The 18,480-nt window shown below is 43.1% G+C and overlaps 1 protein-coding gene across 1 annotated transcript; it reads right to left on the reverse strand.

Moving 5' to 3' along the window:
- Positions 1 to 15,214: 15,214 nt before the first annotated feature.
- LOC124678811 lies at positions 15,215 to 16,570 on the reverse strand. Its single transcript, XM_047214663.1, has 2 exons — positions 15,903 to 16,570; positions 15,215 to 15,808 (listed from the first exon to the last, which is right to left on the reverse strand). Exons 1-2 carry the CDS (start codon positions 16,314 to 16,316, stop codon positions 15,449 to 15,451), a joined length of 774 nt encoding a protein of 257 aa, XP_047070619.1. The 5' UTR covers positions 16,317 to 16,570; the 3' UTR covers positions 15,215 to 15,448.
- Between the last annotated feature and the right edge of the window lie 1,910 nt (positions 16,571 to 18,480).

Genomic DNA, 18,480 nt, shown 5'->3' on the forward strand with positions numbered 1-18,480 from the left:
GTTGGCCATTTGCAATTATGTTATATATAATGGTGATCATGTGTTTATATTAGTTCCTTCTCTGAGTTGTTATATCTGGATTCAAAATGGCCTATGTGCGTCCCGGGACTTTCCTGGAATGTTACGAAAATTTTGCAACGACAAGTTTCTGTAGCATGCTGGGCTGAATTGTTCTATGTTTGGAGCAGTTAGTTGGTTGCATTTACTTAGTAAATATCTATAAATAAGTTCTGCGTCACCTTCAGATATTTGGGGAATAATCTGCTTTGGCCTAAAAAAATCTATTCAAAGGTTGGGAATCCCAAGCATTAGCCTAATTTGGGTCCTTCAAAACAGAAGTGATTTTCACGGTATCTAAATTTTATTCTGAATTGTTGAAATCATGTTAGTATTGTTTACTTACCATTCATAATGTGTAATAAATAGAGGTCAAACTCAACACCGAACTCGCTGCCGATCGATGGGAAAAACAACAGAGGTTGCAGGCTGTTGAAGTGATACATGGCAACTACCAGAGTTTGACGCTAAAAATGTAACTCATATCTTTAGCATTGGATTTATTTCGACTTGCGCATTACCTGCCATTTGCCAGAGGACACAACATGCGTTGTAGGATGTCGTGGTGCTCATCTTTGTGGCATTGAATTTACTCAAAGATGTGCAGCTACAGACCTATATTAATCATGATTGAACATTCTGATTGGGTAGATCAAAATTTAGTAGTAGTAGATGTGGAGCAATGGAAAAGGAAGATTCCCCTCAATTCTGGCTCTTTTGGTAGGTAAATGTTGGACCTTAGTTGTTAGTTTTCTTTCATACAGTTTGAGTCAACTTCTGTATTTTTCATGTGCGCTTTGAACCATTGTTCAAGCTTGAGATCTTTTTTTTTCAAACAAGATTGCTTTGCAACTATATCTTTCCATATTTCTTTGTCTTATACATTGTAGATTCATAGGACACAACAAAAATCTTTTTTATACCGATGGAGAGCATGATTTAGTTATCTTTTACACTGCATATTTTTGCAACAAGGTCCTATACACGTTTCCTAAGAGGTGCCATTGTTTCTGTATTAGTAGTAGAATTTGTGTGCGCATTTCCTTTTGCTTTATCCAGACCACTGCGAAAAAGTGCAAAAGTGGATAACTGAACCTATGTAACCGAGAATCCGAATAATTGAGTCTCATTTCAGTTGATACAAAATTGTTTTATCTTGCATCATCAAAGTGAAAAAATTTAAGTTCCAATAACTATGAGTATGAGACTCAAGAGATCCAAAACTTTCTGAGCTTCCTGCCTCTATGCTCCCCACTGGTGGCATGCCTGATCGGTGCTTCAGATTTGCACCTACTCCTTGTGTCCATGGATTTTCCTGGTTTTTAGTTGAACTGTGAAGAGAAACTTTTTTTTACCAATGTATGGGTGCTTGCAGTTGATTTTTTTAATTAAGCCCAATAGTTTAGAGAACTAATTTTCCCCTTCCCGATGGTTAGAATTCGTGAGAGTGGAATTGAGAAAATTGTAATACTGGATTCTGTATTAATAGTGTGCCTATGCTGCCATACAGGTGTAGTAGCTTGGCACTGGCGCTTATATTTGTTTAGCTCACAAATTAGTTAAGGAATGAGGAGGAGAAATCCTTGGCCAATAGAGTTGTAATCTTACTTGGTCAACTTTGCTTCTGCTTGGTGGACTTAATATGTTTTTTGGTTTACTTCTGTATCAATTTCCCCTTTGTGCCACTAGAATTGAGTCCTTAAATTGATGCACTGACTTATCAATTTCAGGTTATATAAATAGAAGATGGAGACATCCCCAAGGTCCCAACAGTACAACCAGGCTGTGAGTTTGGTTTGGGTGAACTAACACACCGGGATCTTCATTAGTCATTTTGATTTACTTTAGTTTCTGAATTTCATCTGGTTTGTCCTTTGCTCCATATCTCTACAAATATTTTTCTCAACCTTTACCGACATCAATATATCTTATGGGCATAGGGAAGTGGTATGTCGCCCACAAGCTTGGGGCAAATAGGCTGGCTATGGATTAAAAACGAACTTGAGTAAAAGAAATAGAAAATGAAAAGGTTATCCAGCTCACTATAACCAGTTATACCATTACGAGTTCTGTATTCACATCATGGGTGTGAATGTATTCTCTGTTTATGTAGATTAGTTTGTTGCTAGAGTTTATAGATCAGTTGCAAACAATATATTTGGGTGGACTAAAGAAAACGAGTTTATTTTAATATCAATTGCTACATGCTCTATATATTTGTGGGGGAGCTTCACAGCTAGCTAGAGACAAGAGGTTGCACTAAACAGTGCACCTTCTGGGTTTTGTTTCCACTGCCTCAAGTCATTATTTTTCATAATAGTCAAACTTATATTGGTTAAGAATCCTCCGAATATACTTTTTTTTATTGAATTCCAATTAAATAGTTTATTTGCAAAATTCAAGCCGCCCCTCGACATTGTCAGATGCGAAATATATCCCATATTATCTCACAAATAAAAGAAGGTACCTATTAAGTGATATTTGTTCAGGAGGAAATAGAGAAAGCTATATGATATTTAGTATATTTTGGTATATTTATACAATACTTATATACTTTGGTTGTACGGAGTTTATATTTCTTAATGGAAACACACGAATCGGTTATTACAATAAGCACTCCAAAGCGTATTTATAAATGGTCGTCGGACTCTGTGGTATCTGGTAAGCTCCCTAGGGTCTTCCAGGTCAAGAATTGATGGCTTATGGAACTCATCTGTTACATATTCTCCTCAGCAAGCTGGGGCCACATAATTTGAACGTTCTGATGGTTCGATATTCCTTACTAATACACAAAGTTGTAGGCTTCCACCTTGAAACTTCTGTTTTTCCTACCCCATCTATAGTCTTTGGTGAATCTGTTGGGTTCCCGCAGGTCTTGCAAGGTCAAGAAATTTCTCAGACAGTTCCATTGTTTCAAGAAATGACGTCTGATGCATACGCAGAAAAAGAGGGATATGGGTTGTACAGTAAAAATCCGATAGATGGTCCTCCTCTGGTGTTTTAGGTCGGTGCAACAGGGCAAAGCTCGGGATGTCTACAAACCCAAGTAAACAGGGCAAAGTTGTGGCTTGCCTGTTTTTAGAAGTGAGCCAGGCCCATCATTTTATTCACTAAGTTGAGAGTATCTATTTGTTCCATCGCCACACACAATGCGTAGGAGAAATTAATAGTTTTAGAAACACAGCCTCAAACACACTGTTACATGTCTATCTAGAACATAAGAGTGTACCATTTTCATTTACATTTCGTTTTCTAATTACCATTTAAGAATTGAATCCAAGGATACTGGTTATTTCTATATTTTGTTTACTTCATTTATAACTTAGTCAGTTATATATTTTTATACACGATTAATATAGCGATTGCCAAATCGTTTACCAAAGATGGGGAACACATGCCAAGTCGGGCTCCTGATTCACAAACGTTCTCTATGTACATGTCAATGTTGATAACTTTTACCAATGCTAATGTGATCTCCCATCCTTTCTTACCAGGTTTAAGCAATATATATCGGTGAGATTCCATCTAGGGACTAGGGTCATGATCAGGCGGCGCTCACCATCCGCAGTTTCCAAAGCCATTAACAACACCATACCCACCAAGGGCAAAGGGAGAAGTGACAGTGGCATTCTCTCCGATAGCATGTCATAAACATTATTCTGATGGAGAAGTCCGACTATACAACCAACAATCTTTGACATGTTGTATTAATGACAGTTTACATAGTGTTTCACCTATCGAATAGTTTTTTTCATTTGATATTTTATTACCGTTGATATCTATAGATGCTTAATATAGCACTTTACAAACTGTTCACTGGGCAGCAAGCCATGGCAAGCCCCAAAATATTGCCCTATTTCCTTTTTTCTTGATTGTATATAAGTGTTTGCTACTTCATTTGTGATTTCGTGTGCTTTGTCCTATTTTCATATCAACTTTGTTCTGTAAAATCGAAAAATCGTATTTTCATTTTTCACCAGATTTTTCATCATTCTTATATATAAACTGTATATTGAAGCAAATTTCACGGGATCGTGGCACCTGTTTAAAGGTGATGCTAGTGATCTAGCTTCTCCACTTTTATTGAACTTGTTAAAACGCTCACCAATTTGTTGCCAAAATATTTTGTGCGGTTGCTTAACTACACTCCAAGAGTGTGATGCCTCATCAAGAAGAACTTGATCATTCCGTCGAAGTACAATGGATTATCCTCGCCCTCTATCGATTTGAGCTCTCTCCGTTTGCACTTCTTCACATAACTATGAATTTCAAATCAAGTTAAGTAAACACACCGTCACATATCTCCTACCTCATTCACAAGAAGAAAAGGAGCAAACAAATATCTTGTTGGCATCGTGCCGAACGCCATGGGTGCGTCCTAGGAATGAGAAGGGGAAGACCCGACAGTGCTCCTATGCAATAGCTTGTGCGGAGACTGGCTCGGCTTCCACCATCTTCATGGACGCGTCAGACTCGACGACGACGAAACGACGATGTACAGGTGTGGCGGCAACCATATGCCGTGCGACATGAATGTATGATCGAACGGTGGCTACGGGGCTATGATACGAATAGAAGTGGACCGAGGGGCTTGGAGGTTGTCGGTTGGAGTTTTCGACGACAACATCGGTAGAACAGTTGGATTCCCGCAATTCCAGTGACGACAGCGACTGCCGAGCTAGTCGGAGCAGGGGGCGACGGAGGTTGTGGGCGTCGGCGGAGGATATTGGTGGTTGCCGGAGGCTCACATAGTGCGGGCGGGGGAGACTGTCGGCGCTGGTGCAGGACCGAGTTTTTCTCTAAAATGGTTGCGTGCAAGTATATTTGATAGTCGGCCTACACCAGAAGTAAATTTTTTTTACTTGTCTGAAACCTTTGGGGACTTTTTTTTTGCGAATACAACCTTTGGGGACTTAGTTAGGTCTACTTTAGCTAGATTACGATACATATTTGTTCTTCCAATAGCGGTCCCTCTCGAGCCCTGTTTTTTTCCTTTCTGAAAGGAATGCGGCATGAAAAGCCTGTAAGCTAAACTTTTTAAACAATAAAATTCTAAATCTACGTTCAGAAGAACTTAAATCTAGGTAACTAGGTTGTACATTCACTTGCCTAACCAAGTGAGCTGCTCAGTTCTTAACCCTCACTCATTTATTTATTTATTTATTTACTGATACCGATACAGCTCACTGTTATACAAAACGATTGCATGGGTCCTTTATGTAGACCGGCCAGGCAGTGCCCACACTTAGCCACTCCTAGCTAACTATCACAAAGAAAATTATAATAGCTCCACTTTCTATCACTCATACTCCATTTGACACTTTTCTTTTCAATAAAGCCAACGTATACAGTTGTATATGGAATAGACCCGCACTAGTTAAAATTATCACGTGGAATATATGAAACTAAACAAGTTGGATGGTTTCAAACATACCTTTTGTGTACATTTTTAATGAGAGTATTTGGTGACCAGATGTGATGGTGCTGGAGATTTCCGTAAATATCATGTCCTAGATATTTTAATTCGGCATATGAAACCTCTTCAGTAGCGCGTCAAATTTGATCAGTTCGATTAAATATACATGGCCTTTTGTTGCCAGGTTTCATAGAAACCAAGGCCTATTTATTTTCTGCTTCGATCTCCTGCTTCTCGAATTGCATGATAATACCGTATTAATTTCATTCTCTTGTGATCGTGAAGGTGATAAAACCACTTCCAGAGGAGAGGTTATAAAAATTAACCTCACTTTATCCTTCAACCAAATATCTCGTTGAAGCGTTTTTAAATTATACAATGTAGAAAATATAAATTTTCAAATCAATAAATGTTTATATGTGACATTCCAAGTATTTTTTTTTTTGTAGTTCTTGGTCGCGCATCCACTCTCCAGGAAATGGCTTCAGGTAGTGACATGGAGGCTATATTCTTTGTACTGGTAGGCATAACGAAACTACTACCTTCCTTAATATGGCATGAACAATACTCATTTTCCCCCAACACGACCTGTTCTGAATTTCAGATCTAGTTATGCACGAATTTTAGTATAATTAACACAATTACCATATGCTAGCCATGTGTCTTAGTGCTAGGGGTTGATGGGTCGTCATCTATTTGTTCAGTGGGGCTGGCTACCTAACATATACTCAGTGTACTCTGCACCAATTGTTTTCCGATCGACACAATACATGAATTGTGACACTGAAAATCAGTGTAGTGTTAATTACGGACATAGATAGTCATGCTTGCATTAACCATTTAATCTAGATGAGTCATGTACAATGGCATTTCTTACTCTTCTTGTTCCCCGCAGGCTACTAAACAAGCGCGTCGGCCACCACGAAAACAGCCGGTTCTTCCACCAGCGGCAGACACAAGCGGCATTCCTAGTTCTTCTGACCAGCACACTGAGGTCATGGATGTGAAGCCACTGGTCATCGTGTGCAGCGTGTGCAATGTGCCGTGCCCGACTATCTGGCATTACAGGAAGCACCTACAGGGGAGGAAGCACCTGAACCGTATCGCTTTTCTCGCTGGTAAGAAGGACGTGTTGTGCCCTGTTTGCGAGGTTAATCTCCGCAACGAGACCTGCATGGCCCAACACTATGCTGGCAAGAGGCATCTCCGGCGACTACGTTCTATGGGCATCAGCTGATTATTCCACATCATGTGAATCATTTAGTATTACACATTATATCTGTTTGGTTTTAACACCAACAATGTCGTTTGTTGTATTGATTCTCAAAATAATAGATTGTTATTCGATAAACTATTTTAATATTTTCTGCAAAGCCATCCGGAGCTATATCTTGGCTGTGTGCATAAATTGATAAGCAGGCCATGCTAATTTTCGAATTTTGACTCTAATCTCAAACACCACCCAAACCCCCGAGAGGGAGGATGACATTGTTTGGAACCTAACTCCAAATGGGCATTACTTGGCGAAGTCGGCATATGACTTGCAATTCTTTGGCTCAACATTATCATCCCTTCACAAGACTATCTGGAAGGCTTGGGCACCACCGAAGGTGAATTTTTTTGCTTGGTTGGCAAACCAAAATAGGATATGGATGGCTGATCGGCTAGAGAAGCGGGGGTGGCCCAATTGCGGGCTTTGTCCCCTTTGTAGGCAGTGTGTGGAAACCACTGATCACTTGTTCGTTCATTGCCGCTACACTACATGCCTCTGGGGCTCGGTGAAGGAGTGGATGGGGCTCCACGTGTTGCAACCGATACAATGGGCAAACCTCGACTTGCCGGCGTGGTGGGGCATGATGGCGAATGGAAGCATGCCTAACCGCCAAGGCCATGGCCTCTATCGGCATGCTTGTATCGTGGAAGGTGTGGAGTGAAAGGAATGCTAGGGTGTTTCGCAACAAACATGCTCCGATTAATGTAGTTTTTGAGAAGATTAGGAAGGAGACACATCTATGGGTGCTCGCGGGCGCTAGGAGATTGGGTGATCTAATGCCGCGAGAGTGAGCGTTTGTTGTAACTTTAAGTCCGGTACATTGCATGTCTTCCATGTAAACTCTTCTTCTTAATTAATAGAATGGGGCAAAGCTTTTGCCCCCGTTTCAAAAAAAAAATTCAAATTTTGAAGAAGAAAATCAGGAGCTCTACCATGTATAGGACTAACCGACTAAGTAAATTGCGTGAATTTGTTTGAGCAGCCAGCCTATGCACATAGTACCGAATGAAGGTGGTCGTCTGATGACGAGTTCGTAACGACAAGTGGCCCCATCAGGACCATGTCCACATCTTAGTTACATGATCCTACCATTGGTCGCATCACAATATTACTCCCGGTGACACAGTCCCACACGTACCCCGCCTTATCACAAGCCATTGATTGCTGACCCCTTCAATGCAACCTCCGACAACGTTGCTCATTTACAAAGAAGCCATTTTAGAGCATCTCTAGCCGTGTCCGCAAACCGTGTTAGGCAAAAATGCCGGATCAGTTATTTGGGGTATGGCGCAACATGGTGGCATTGGAGGCATTCCTCCCACCCGCGTCCCCAAACGCGACCGCCAAATTTTATTTTATTTAAAATAAATACTTTATTCATGATTTTAGAGATGCTTCGTCGCTTTTACATGAAAAACCATTAAAGCGGCAGACAAAAAACATCTAGAAACCTTGGTTGATACCAAGAGAGGGCATAGAAACCTAGACTAGAGGTTCTACTGGCCCTCGCCTTCTTTGTTCCCATCGTCATCTGAGTCGTCACTGTGGTAGTGCATACTGAAAGACTCACCGTCGAACACCTTGACGGTCATCTCTCCATCGTCTTAGTAGAGGAAGTTCACCAAGAAGCCGACCTCCATGGGCGAACTTCTCCCGGCCCGTGTGGAGGTACATCTTCTCTTGCCTGTAGAACGAGACCTTCACGGGCCACCAGCAAAAGTTGCAACTTGCTCCCCGCAGGTTCATCCCGACCAGCTCCCGGCCGGCGAGAAATTCCGTAAACTTGTTCGAGAGTTTTTCTTGCCAAAAGGGTTACCGTAAATGAGTTTCTGCCTTCTATAAAGATATAAAGATAAGGCACGCCTTCTAAGTGCTCTCAAAAATATATACCTTGCTCCTGTTCAAGACAATGATGTGCGTTCATTTGAAAAAAAAAAGACGAATGATGTTGGTTGCCAGCTATTCAAGAAAAGCAAGGCATCTTCCCCACCATAAGAAAAAGAAAGAAAAGAAAAGCAAGGCATCTTCCCATCAAAAGAAAGGAAAGAAAAGAAAAGCAAGGCATCTTCTCATAAAAAATAACAACAAACGAAAAGAAAAGCATCATCTTTTGTCGTGTTTAAAGCCAACAAATTAAGGATCCACTTTGCTTCTCCCTTAGAAAAAACACTTTGCTCCATTAAAAAAAGATAATCCACCCTCATAGCAGCTATAAAAGCATTCAACAAGATGGGAGTAAAGGGCAACGGTATTCTCCACCTCTGCCAGCTCAAGATCATGGAGCGAGGATTGTCCGCGCCGGAAGCGAGATGCTGCAACCCTTTGCTCTTCTTACCAGCGCCGGAAAGCCAATTCAGCTAGCCTCCTTCGGCGAGGAAACAAGCCCGGCGGTTTCAGGTTCTGAAACGGCGCTGTTCTGCTACTGGATAAAACTAGGAGAGCAAAAACAGAGTAAGACAGCTCCAGTCGCCGTCAATGCCACCCCCAATATATAGCGTCAGCTTTGCATAGTGTATTGATATGCTGGCATTTTTCAGTTTTGTCTCAATCTGGTAAGCGCGATTATGTAAACCTTTATGCACCACATTATTACGTAAGCGTTCTTATAATCATGAATGAATGGTATGCGGCATAACTAGGTGATCACCTAGTTTTCCGTATGCCCTCCATCAGTGTTCTTATAGTCAACAGAAAACTAGGTGATCCTTTGGTGTTGGTAACTAGATACGACGAACAAGAAGACAGAGGATGAAATTCAGAGAGGTGTCTGTATGCAGATCAAATGATGGTGAGCTCTAGACAGCGGCATATATTACATACTTTGCTGTCAGTTAAGAAACTGCAGTAATTCAGACCTCGCACTGATTTCTAGCTGTATATACCATAGAAGTTCTGATGATGATGATGATGATGATGATGATGATAAGCTCTAGAGATGACGAAAGTTGTGGCGCGGGTATTTTCAGGTTCTGAAACTGCAGGCTCTCTTCCTCTTCACATCAGTGGTAAATCAAGGTGCAGGTCAGAGGAAGAAGCAATTTTCATGCCCAGCCCAGTTTGTTCCAGATTACAGAGGCAGGAAGTTAGGAAGCAGTTCCTTTCTTGCCCTGCAGAAAAGGAAAAGTAGCCATGGCCATTCAAGAAAATCAAGGTATCATCTTTTGTCCTAATTAAGCCAACTAAGGATTCACCTTGCTCCCGTGCAGAAGAGCAAGGGGTTGCAGCATCCCACCTCCGGCGCGGACGATCCCAGCTCCATGATCTTGAGCTGGCTGCGGTTGAGAATATCAGTTGGCCTTTACTCCCATCTTGTCGATCTCCTCAGGGCCGGCCCATAGGTCGGGGGAGAGATGCGCTCGCCCTGGCCCAATGAGTTAGCGGCCTAGCTCAAGATTTGTTTTAAGTACCATCCCTCACTTTTTTTTTATTAAGTAGTTCATATTAATTGACTCAAATATAGATGTATCTAGACATATTTTAGTTTTAGATACATCCATATTGAAGTCAATTAATATGAATCGGAGGGAGTACTTTTTTTAAAGATTTGTATGAAGTACTTTTTTTTGCAAAACGTTGGCTGATTTAGTAATATTCTTTAACAGTAATAGAATAATTCTTTGTTGCCTCTCTTCTGAGGAGTCTTGGTTCGTTACAACTGCATTTTAATAGTAGTGCACTGGTAATCAATAAAATGTCATGAAGATTATCCTTTATTAGAACCAAAAAAAAGTTACACAGACAATACAAGATAGTGTATTATTTATTTCCTTTTTTTGGGGGACACCATATTTTTTCTTGGAATACATAGTAGACATCCTTATTCAATATTTGTAAGTTTACTGAGTGAAGCAAATCGTGCAATCACAATTGTGGCCATTGCACCGAGAAGCTTTTTTATAGCCACCCCGGTGTTTCGCTAAGTCAGCACAAGTCAACCTACAAAGAAAATTAATGCAAAAGATCATTCCGTCCTCACCGTCTTCGATGCAACGCTCTGTGGAAAATATGAACACAACATTTTTGTGAAGGTTATGTACATGTCCGTAAAACAGCCATAAAATCATAGTGTGTAGAATTGAATTTGTACTCGGTACAGTCTTCTCCAATCCTATGAAATATACTTAAGGGGGCAACAAAGGAAAAAAAACACACCTGCTGAAGTTGGATTTCCTAGGAACAGAAGCACCAGTACGAAAACACCTGCAATCGTTGCATCCATTACAGTGCTTCGCTACCAGAGCAATATCGCGTATCTTGGTGTAATACTCCTTAGCTTCGCTAGAACAATGTTGTGTGGTGTGAAGAATGCTAAATACTGCCGTCTTATAAAGACTTCTTGAGAGAGATAAAAATGGAAGGATGTAATGCTCTTTATTATGGGAATAATAAGAGAAAGACACGAATAAAATCATTTGATTCCATTTGCTGTTTTCTATGTATATATATTTATTTTATTCATAAATGTTGAATCGTTAAAAACATAGTTTTGTATCTGTCAACTTTATTATCACTATTGCAAGAAAAATAAAGATACATGAAATACATCTCAATTCAGTGTGTAGCAAAATGCAATGTATATTTTTTCCACTAATTTAGGGGAGACATGCGGTTCTTCCTTCTCTACATAGAATCCAGCTCACCATTGGAATATAAAACAATTAGCTTCTAAGCGATTAATGATTTCCAAACAAATGTGGAAACATATCTTATGATTTTTTGCACTCTTACATGGTGCTAATTTTATATGACGAACCTATTGAAGTTTCCATGGACCCGGGTGCTCTAAATATTTGTCGCAGGTTCCGCGAATCTAGGTACACTTTAGCCTATATTTAGACTAAATCTGCGAAAAATATTCAGGGTGACGGGAGTAGTTTATATTGTGGGGGCTAGCATGTATTTTCTAAAATATAGTTTATATTGTGTGGCTATGTCCAAGAGAAATTAAAATAGATAGACATCTGGCCACACAAACCATCCCAGATTCCACCCGTGTTGGCCCCCTTCGTCGGTGCCAAGTGCCAATTTGGTCACTAGTTTTGGCCACATACCGAGAAGTGCACGCCTAGGCCTCTTGATACCTTCGATCCAGAATACCGGATGTAGTATAGATGTTTTTTTTCTGGAAGACCTAGATTTATATTGATCCTTCGGAAGTGATTGTTACGGTGATTTACTCAAGCAAGACCTTGTTAACTTGTGTAAGCACACAGTTAAACATCTTTATGTTGTTAACAAACACACACAATATCATTACGGGAGAAATGCCCTTTCACAAGGGACGTGGTCCGTCAAGGGACAACAATCGAGAGGCCGGCGATGAGCAACTCTGGCGGGACTACTTTCACCGGACTAATCCCTTGTTGAGGGTACCATGTTTTCGGTGGCGTTTAAGGATGTCAATAAAACTTCTTTTGAGGATTGTGCATAGGGTGAGGCGCTGGACTACTTCAATTTGAAAAAGGATGCCACATGTAAACATGGTTTTACTTGTTTTCAGAAATGCACTACAACTATTAGGATGCTCGCGTACGGAGGATCCGGTGACCTAGTGGACGAGTACATTCGCATGAGCGAGTTCACTTGCCTTAAGACAATGTATAGGCTCTACAGAGCAGTGGTTCATGTTTTTGCAGAGGTATACTTGAGGCAAGGAAATGCTTCTAACACTGCTTGGCGATTATCAATCAATGAATCTCGAGAATTCTCTGATATGCTTGAAAGCATAGATTGCATGCATTAGAAATGAAAGAATATTCAATTCGTGTGGCAGGGGAAATACCATATGGCCATGCGGAAGGGTGCACAATAGTTCTTGAGGTAGCTGCTTCTCAAGATCTCTGGATTTGGCACTCTTTGTTTGGCATGGCAGGTTCTAACAATGATATTAGTGTGTGATATCTACGCACGCTTCTATTCCTATAGACAGTGTTGGGTCTCCAAGAGCAGAGGTTCGTAGAACATCAGCAAGTTTCCCTTAAGTGAATCACCCAAGGTTTATCGAACTCAGGGATGTAGAGATCAAAGATATCTCTCTCAAGCAACCCTGCAATTAAGATACAAGAAGTCTCTTGTGTCCCTAACACACCTAATACACTTGTCAGATGTATAGGTGCACTAGTTCGGCGAAGAGATAGTGAAATACAAGTAATATGGATGATTATAAGTAGTAATTGCAATCTGAAATAAAGATGGAAGCAAGCGAACATGTAGCGAGAACTTGTTGGAAACGGTGTTTCAATGCTTAGAAACAAGGCCTAGGGATCGTACTTTCACTAGTGGACACTCTCAACAATGATCACATAATTGAATAAATAAATGCTACTCTCAAACACTCTCTTGTTGGATAACAAACACCATTCATTATGTAGGGCTGCAAAAGCACACCTCAAGCCGGAGTAAACAAGCTCCACAACGTCATAAAGGAATCACACACGATGAGCACACTGTCACCATCACACCGTGGAGAGTGAATCCGGAGTTCATATTAAAGTAACCTCTAGAGTGCATAATAGACAAGAGTAACATCTACATATTCAACTAGATTACAAAGCTCATGATCACATAAAGATCACACCATGGGAGAGAGAGATGAACCACATAGCTACCGGTAGAGCCCTTAGCCTCGGGGAGAACTACTCCCTCCTCATCATGGGAGACAAGCAACGGCGATGAAGATGGCGATGGAGTCGATGGAGATGGATTCCGGGGGCACTTCCCCGTCCCGGCGGCGTGCCGGAACAGAGACTTCTGTCCCCTGAACTTGGCTTCGCGATGGCGGCGGCTACGTAACTTTTCGTGGAGGAAGACCGATCATTTTAGGGTTTTCGCGACGGAAGGAATATATAGGCGAAAGGGCGGCGCGAGGGGGTGCCCGAGGGGCCCACCCCATAAGGCGGCGCGCCCCCCCTCTTGGCCGCGCCAGCCTATGGTGTGGAGGCCGTCGGCCTCCCCCTGGCTTGCCCTTCTGGCTCCGTGTGTCCCTCGGAAAAATAGGAGGTTTGGCTTTTTTTTCGTCCAATTCCGAGAATATTTCCTGTGTAGGATTTCTGAAACCAAAAACAGCAGAAAACAGAAACTGGCGCTTCGGCATCTTGTTAATAGGTTAGTACCGGAAAATGCATCAAAATGATATAAAGTATGGATAAAACATGTAGATATTGTCATAAAACTAGCATGGAACATAAGAAATTATAGATACGTTTGAGACGTATCAATGTGCTCGATCGATAAACGGTGTTCACTCAACTTGTGGAAGATAATGCTCCAAAGGTCAACTATGAGATCAATGGCCACCACTATGACAAAGGTTACTATCCAGCCGATGGTATTTATCCTCGCTAGCCCATATTTGTAAAGACAATCCATATACATAAAGTCGAGAAAGATATTAGGTTTTCTAAAGAACAAGATACTTGTAGGAAGTATGTGGAGCGGGCATTTGGTGCGCTGCAATCTTGTTGGGGTATTGTTCGGCACCCTGCTAGAACATTGAGCAAGGAGACATTATGGGAGGTCATGACTGTTTGTGTGATCATGCACAACATGATTGTTGAGGAGGAGCACGATGACAACGTGTATGACCAAGGCTAGGAATTTCAGGGTGAGTTGGTTGATACCGAGCCTAGACCGTTGCAAGACTTGGTTGATTTTCTCCATGTGCATCATGAACCGCGTGACAACTCAACTTGCAGCGGACTCCAGGATGATTCGGTCCAATGAGTACGTGGAATGATGTTGGAAATTAGTAGTCGCTATTCTATTTGAATTTCAATGTTTGTAATAAACTAGCATATTACCCGTGTGTTGCTAGGGAAGCGGCAATATCGACACTCACTGTGCAACAATGAGGGAGGCTTCAATGTCGTCGATGGTAATCACGTATGCTTCGTCCATGCTAATGGTGACCTCATGCGCTCCATGCCTCTATATCTTCATGAAAAAGATATTGTGAAAAACTGTTGCACAACGACCGATGTGTTACATTACTATTTCAAAAATGCATTTTTTGCATTTTTTTGTAACATGTTCTAAAAAATATTGTTAAAATATGTTGCAACAATATATGCTTCATCTGTCCTATAAAACTAAATTAGACAAAGTTAAGACAAATTTTGTTAGACGGGGGAGTATTTGCGGTACGCGAGTGAGAGATTTGTTGTAAATTACGAGACGTCTAGACCTACATTGGGTGACAATCCAACGGTTGGTTGTCTCAGCGACTGATCTTCCCTGTGGCTAGCACGCGCAAGACAAATAAACAAGACAATGACTCTATTTCTCCTGATGTATCCACAAATAAAAAAAAAGACAAGGACTCCATTTATTTACGCAATAGAGATTTTGAAGAGAAGGGGCCTTTTCTCCCCTAGAAATGTCTTCTTTGTTTTCTTATTATTATTATGCTGTTCTAGTGTTCATGTTATTGTTACCTGACTGTTGTCGGATGTGTAGGGACAAAAAAAACAAAAACAGAAAGGGCCTCCATTTCTCATTGTGCAGAAATCAGATTATACATGCAATTCCTGAACAATTCTCCCCCCTCCTGATGTGTCCATCATTCCATCTCCCAGCCATCCAATAATCTCATACGTACTCAACAACACAGCACGCGAATCAAACTCCACAAAGAATAGTGGCACGCACATGCCAGTTCGCAACTCCCCCTGAACGGTCGGCAAGTTTGCGCGCGAGCACCCCGATCAGACTTTGTCGGGCAGGTCGAGGTGCTGGACGCCGAGCACCTGCAGCGCGGCGTTCTGGACGAAGACGACGAGGCCGCATTTGGTGGGCCGGAAGCCGTCCCAGAGCGGGAACTGGACGGACCCGGAGACGGTCTTCTTGGCGGAGGCGCCGTCGCGCACGGCGGCCAGCTTCTCGAGCCGGCGCACCACGTGGTCGTTGAGCAGCGCCTTGCCCTTGTTCTCGCCGCGGCCGCAGTCGGTGACCACGCCGCTCTCGTACAGCGCCACCATCACGCTCCCGCCGCCCTCCACGCGGGCGCGGAGCGGGCCCGTGAAGGACGCCTGCAGCGTCGTCGGGTTCGGCCGCTGGAACGTCACCTGCATGCGGAGCAGAGCAGAACATGGTTGAGACCTGCCGGTGGCATATCGGAGTAGAAAGAACACGATCGAGATGTCGTGCATGTGTGCGTACCTTGAAGGCGGGCGATGGGTACTTGGGCGCGTCGCGGACGGCCTGCGCGAGCTTGTCGTGCTCGGTGCCCACGCAGTCGGCGCGGCCCTGCACGACGACCTGCGGCGTGAAGAGCGTGTCGAGGCGGAGAGCTTCCACGTAGGCCTTCTGCCGCACCGTCCAGGCGCTGGACGCGAAGGGGTCCTTCCACCCGCGGTAGTCCCAGTAGTCGACGTGGAACCCGAGCACCACCACGCCGCCGGCCGAGTCCTGCGCCAGCCGCGCCGCCACGGCGTCCGCGTCGGGAGACGCCGCGCAACCCTGCGAGGAGAAGAGCTCCACCAGCACCGGCCCCGGGGCCAGCTCCTCCGCCGGGTCTGGCGCCGATGCCGTCGCGCTGCCCCTGCCGAAGCACGCCAGGAACCGCGGCGCCATGGATCGCTAGCTAGCTAGCTACGTGCGAGCCTCCTTCGAGCTAGTGATGGAGGGGACGTCAACAAGCACGCGTGGTGGCAAAGGGAAGCGACTGGCTACCGAGCCGATGGAGGTGCGTGTTTGAAGGTAAGTAGAGTGGTGGTTGGGCACTTGGGTCGGTGGCTGGAAGGGAGGAACGTGGCGGTGGCGACGGCAACCGGATACCAGCCTGGGGACAGCACGCAACCTCCCCCCTCCGGCGATCTGTGTCGACCTCTGCCCATGTGTGTGCGGTGAGCGACTCCATTTTTCTAAGTTTCTCCTTTCCTTTTCTACAGATGGGTGACACGGTAGCACTACTTTGCTCCTCATGCATCTTCCTTTTTAGCACATGCATCATATTTCCAAAAAGAAGATTGCGGTGAAAAAGTTGGATCGAACCACGATTCCTTATATTTCAGACTCTTTCATATTTACTCTAAAAAAACAGTTCCTAACCTATTTTCTATAGTTAACTTTCTACTTTTTCAAACCAAATTGTTCAAAGCTAAACATATGCAAACCGATCAATGGGGTCAAACAACATGATTAGGAAAGAATAAAATTTATGTTTACAAACCAAATTATCCGATGCCAACCAGATGTCACCGTTCAAATAAAGAATAGCACGAATGGTACAAATAAAGTAAAAAATAAACCACAAATGTTAATTGATATGGATATGGATTAGCCGGTGATGAGATCATCTTAGAGAGCTTGCATTTCTCGCTTCTCGATGCGTCGATATGCTGAGAGAAATCTCTATATCCCTTTTTCATCCTGTTCTGACTCTATAGGATCTCCGCTGGAGATGTACTGAAAGTTCTCTTCTTCCATGTCTTGCTCATCGTGAATGATCATGCAACATGTTTTTGTTTGCCACAACACCTTTGATTTCCAATACTCATGAAGGTCGGGAATAATGGAAAACCACTTCTATAGCACACTGAATGCTCTCTCTCTCTCTCTCTCTCTCTCTCTCTCTCTCTCTCTCTCTCTCTCTCTCTCTCTCTCTCTCTCTCTCTCTCCCTCTCCCTCCCCCTCCCCCTCCCTCTCTCTCTCTCTGCGATATGCGCTCCTTCTCAACTTAAACCAATTGTCATGATTTTTCATGGATTTTGCAATAGTGAGGAAGAGACTCTTGTGCATCTAAATTGCCGACGAAAATACTTTTCTGGATATGTTGTATCGGGTTGAAGTAATCTCTCACATGCTAGCTTGGCGTGGCCCACTGCTCTATCTAGGTTGATGTGAAAATGGCCGTCTGTGATCCCAGTCTCGCCGGCGAATTTCATCGTTCAGATCACGGTCATGACCATTTCAAAGTCATCCTCGTCTTTCTCTGACGGTGACGATGAAAAATGGTCGAAGATAAACTCCCCCTCTTCATCTAAGTACACAAACACAATCAAAATAGCAAAATAAAACTCACCTAGTCAAATTGTCGAACACTTGATGGATTGGTCGGACTTCCTTGTTTTCGATGCCGCTTAGCTCCGGCGCGGCCAATCTACGGCATCTCCATTCTCCACGAGCTTCGTTTTGCAACAAAAAAAGACATCAACATGGTGGTGACGCCGGATATATGGGCCAACATCGGCGGGGTGCAAGTGTGAGTGGGGTGGGAGGGGCGGCGGAGGCTGCGAGGTGCGGTGGAGGCTACTGATGATCGTAAAAGTCGTCGGCAACGTTGTTGCAGTACTGGTGGCGGAGGCTGCGAGGTACGATGGAGGCTACTGATGACCGCCAAAGTCGTCGGCAGCGGTGTTGCGGTGCTGGTGGCGGAGAGCGTCGCCGGGGTTGGAGAGCCAAGTTTTACTTGCGAACGCCAAGGCGAAGAATATTTGGCGGACCAAGTTGAAAAGTAAAAATATTACACCTCTAAACCATATAAAAATTTGGCTGGGTGTAGCTTAGAGAAGTAAAATGAGATATTTTACTGCTCTAATTGGTTAGTTAGTGTAATATCCCAGGTATTGGGGTTACAAAAATAGAGGAAACAGATGTGTGCATTGCATTCATGCATAGAAAATCTGGGGAATTTTCGCGCTTTAAAGTAAAACAGTCACAAGAATCGAAGTTTCACTTGACCTTGGTGGAATTGAAGTAGCTCATCAAGTCAAGCGCTATAAACCTCAATGTGATA

This window comes from Lolium rigidum, chromosome 7 (assembly GCF_022539505.1).
Source record: "Lolium rigidum isolate FL_2022 chromosome 7, APGP_CSIRO_Lrig_0.1, whole genome shotgun sequence".
NCBI classification, from domain to species: Eukaryota; Viridiplantae; Streptophyta; class Magnoliopsida; order Poales; family Poaceae; genus Lolium; species Lolium rigidum.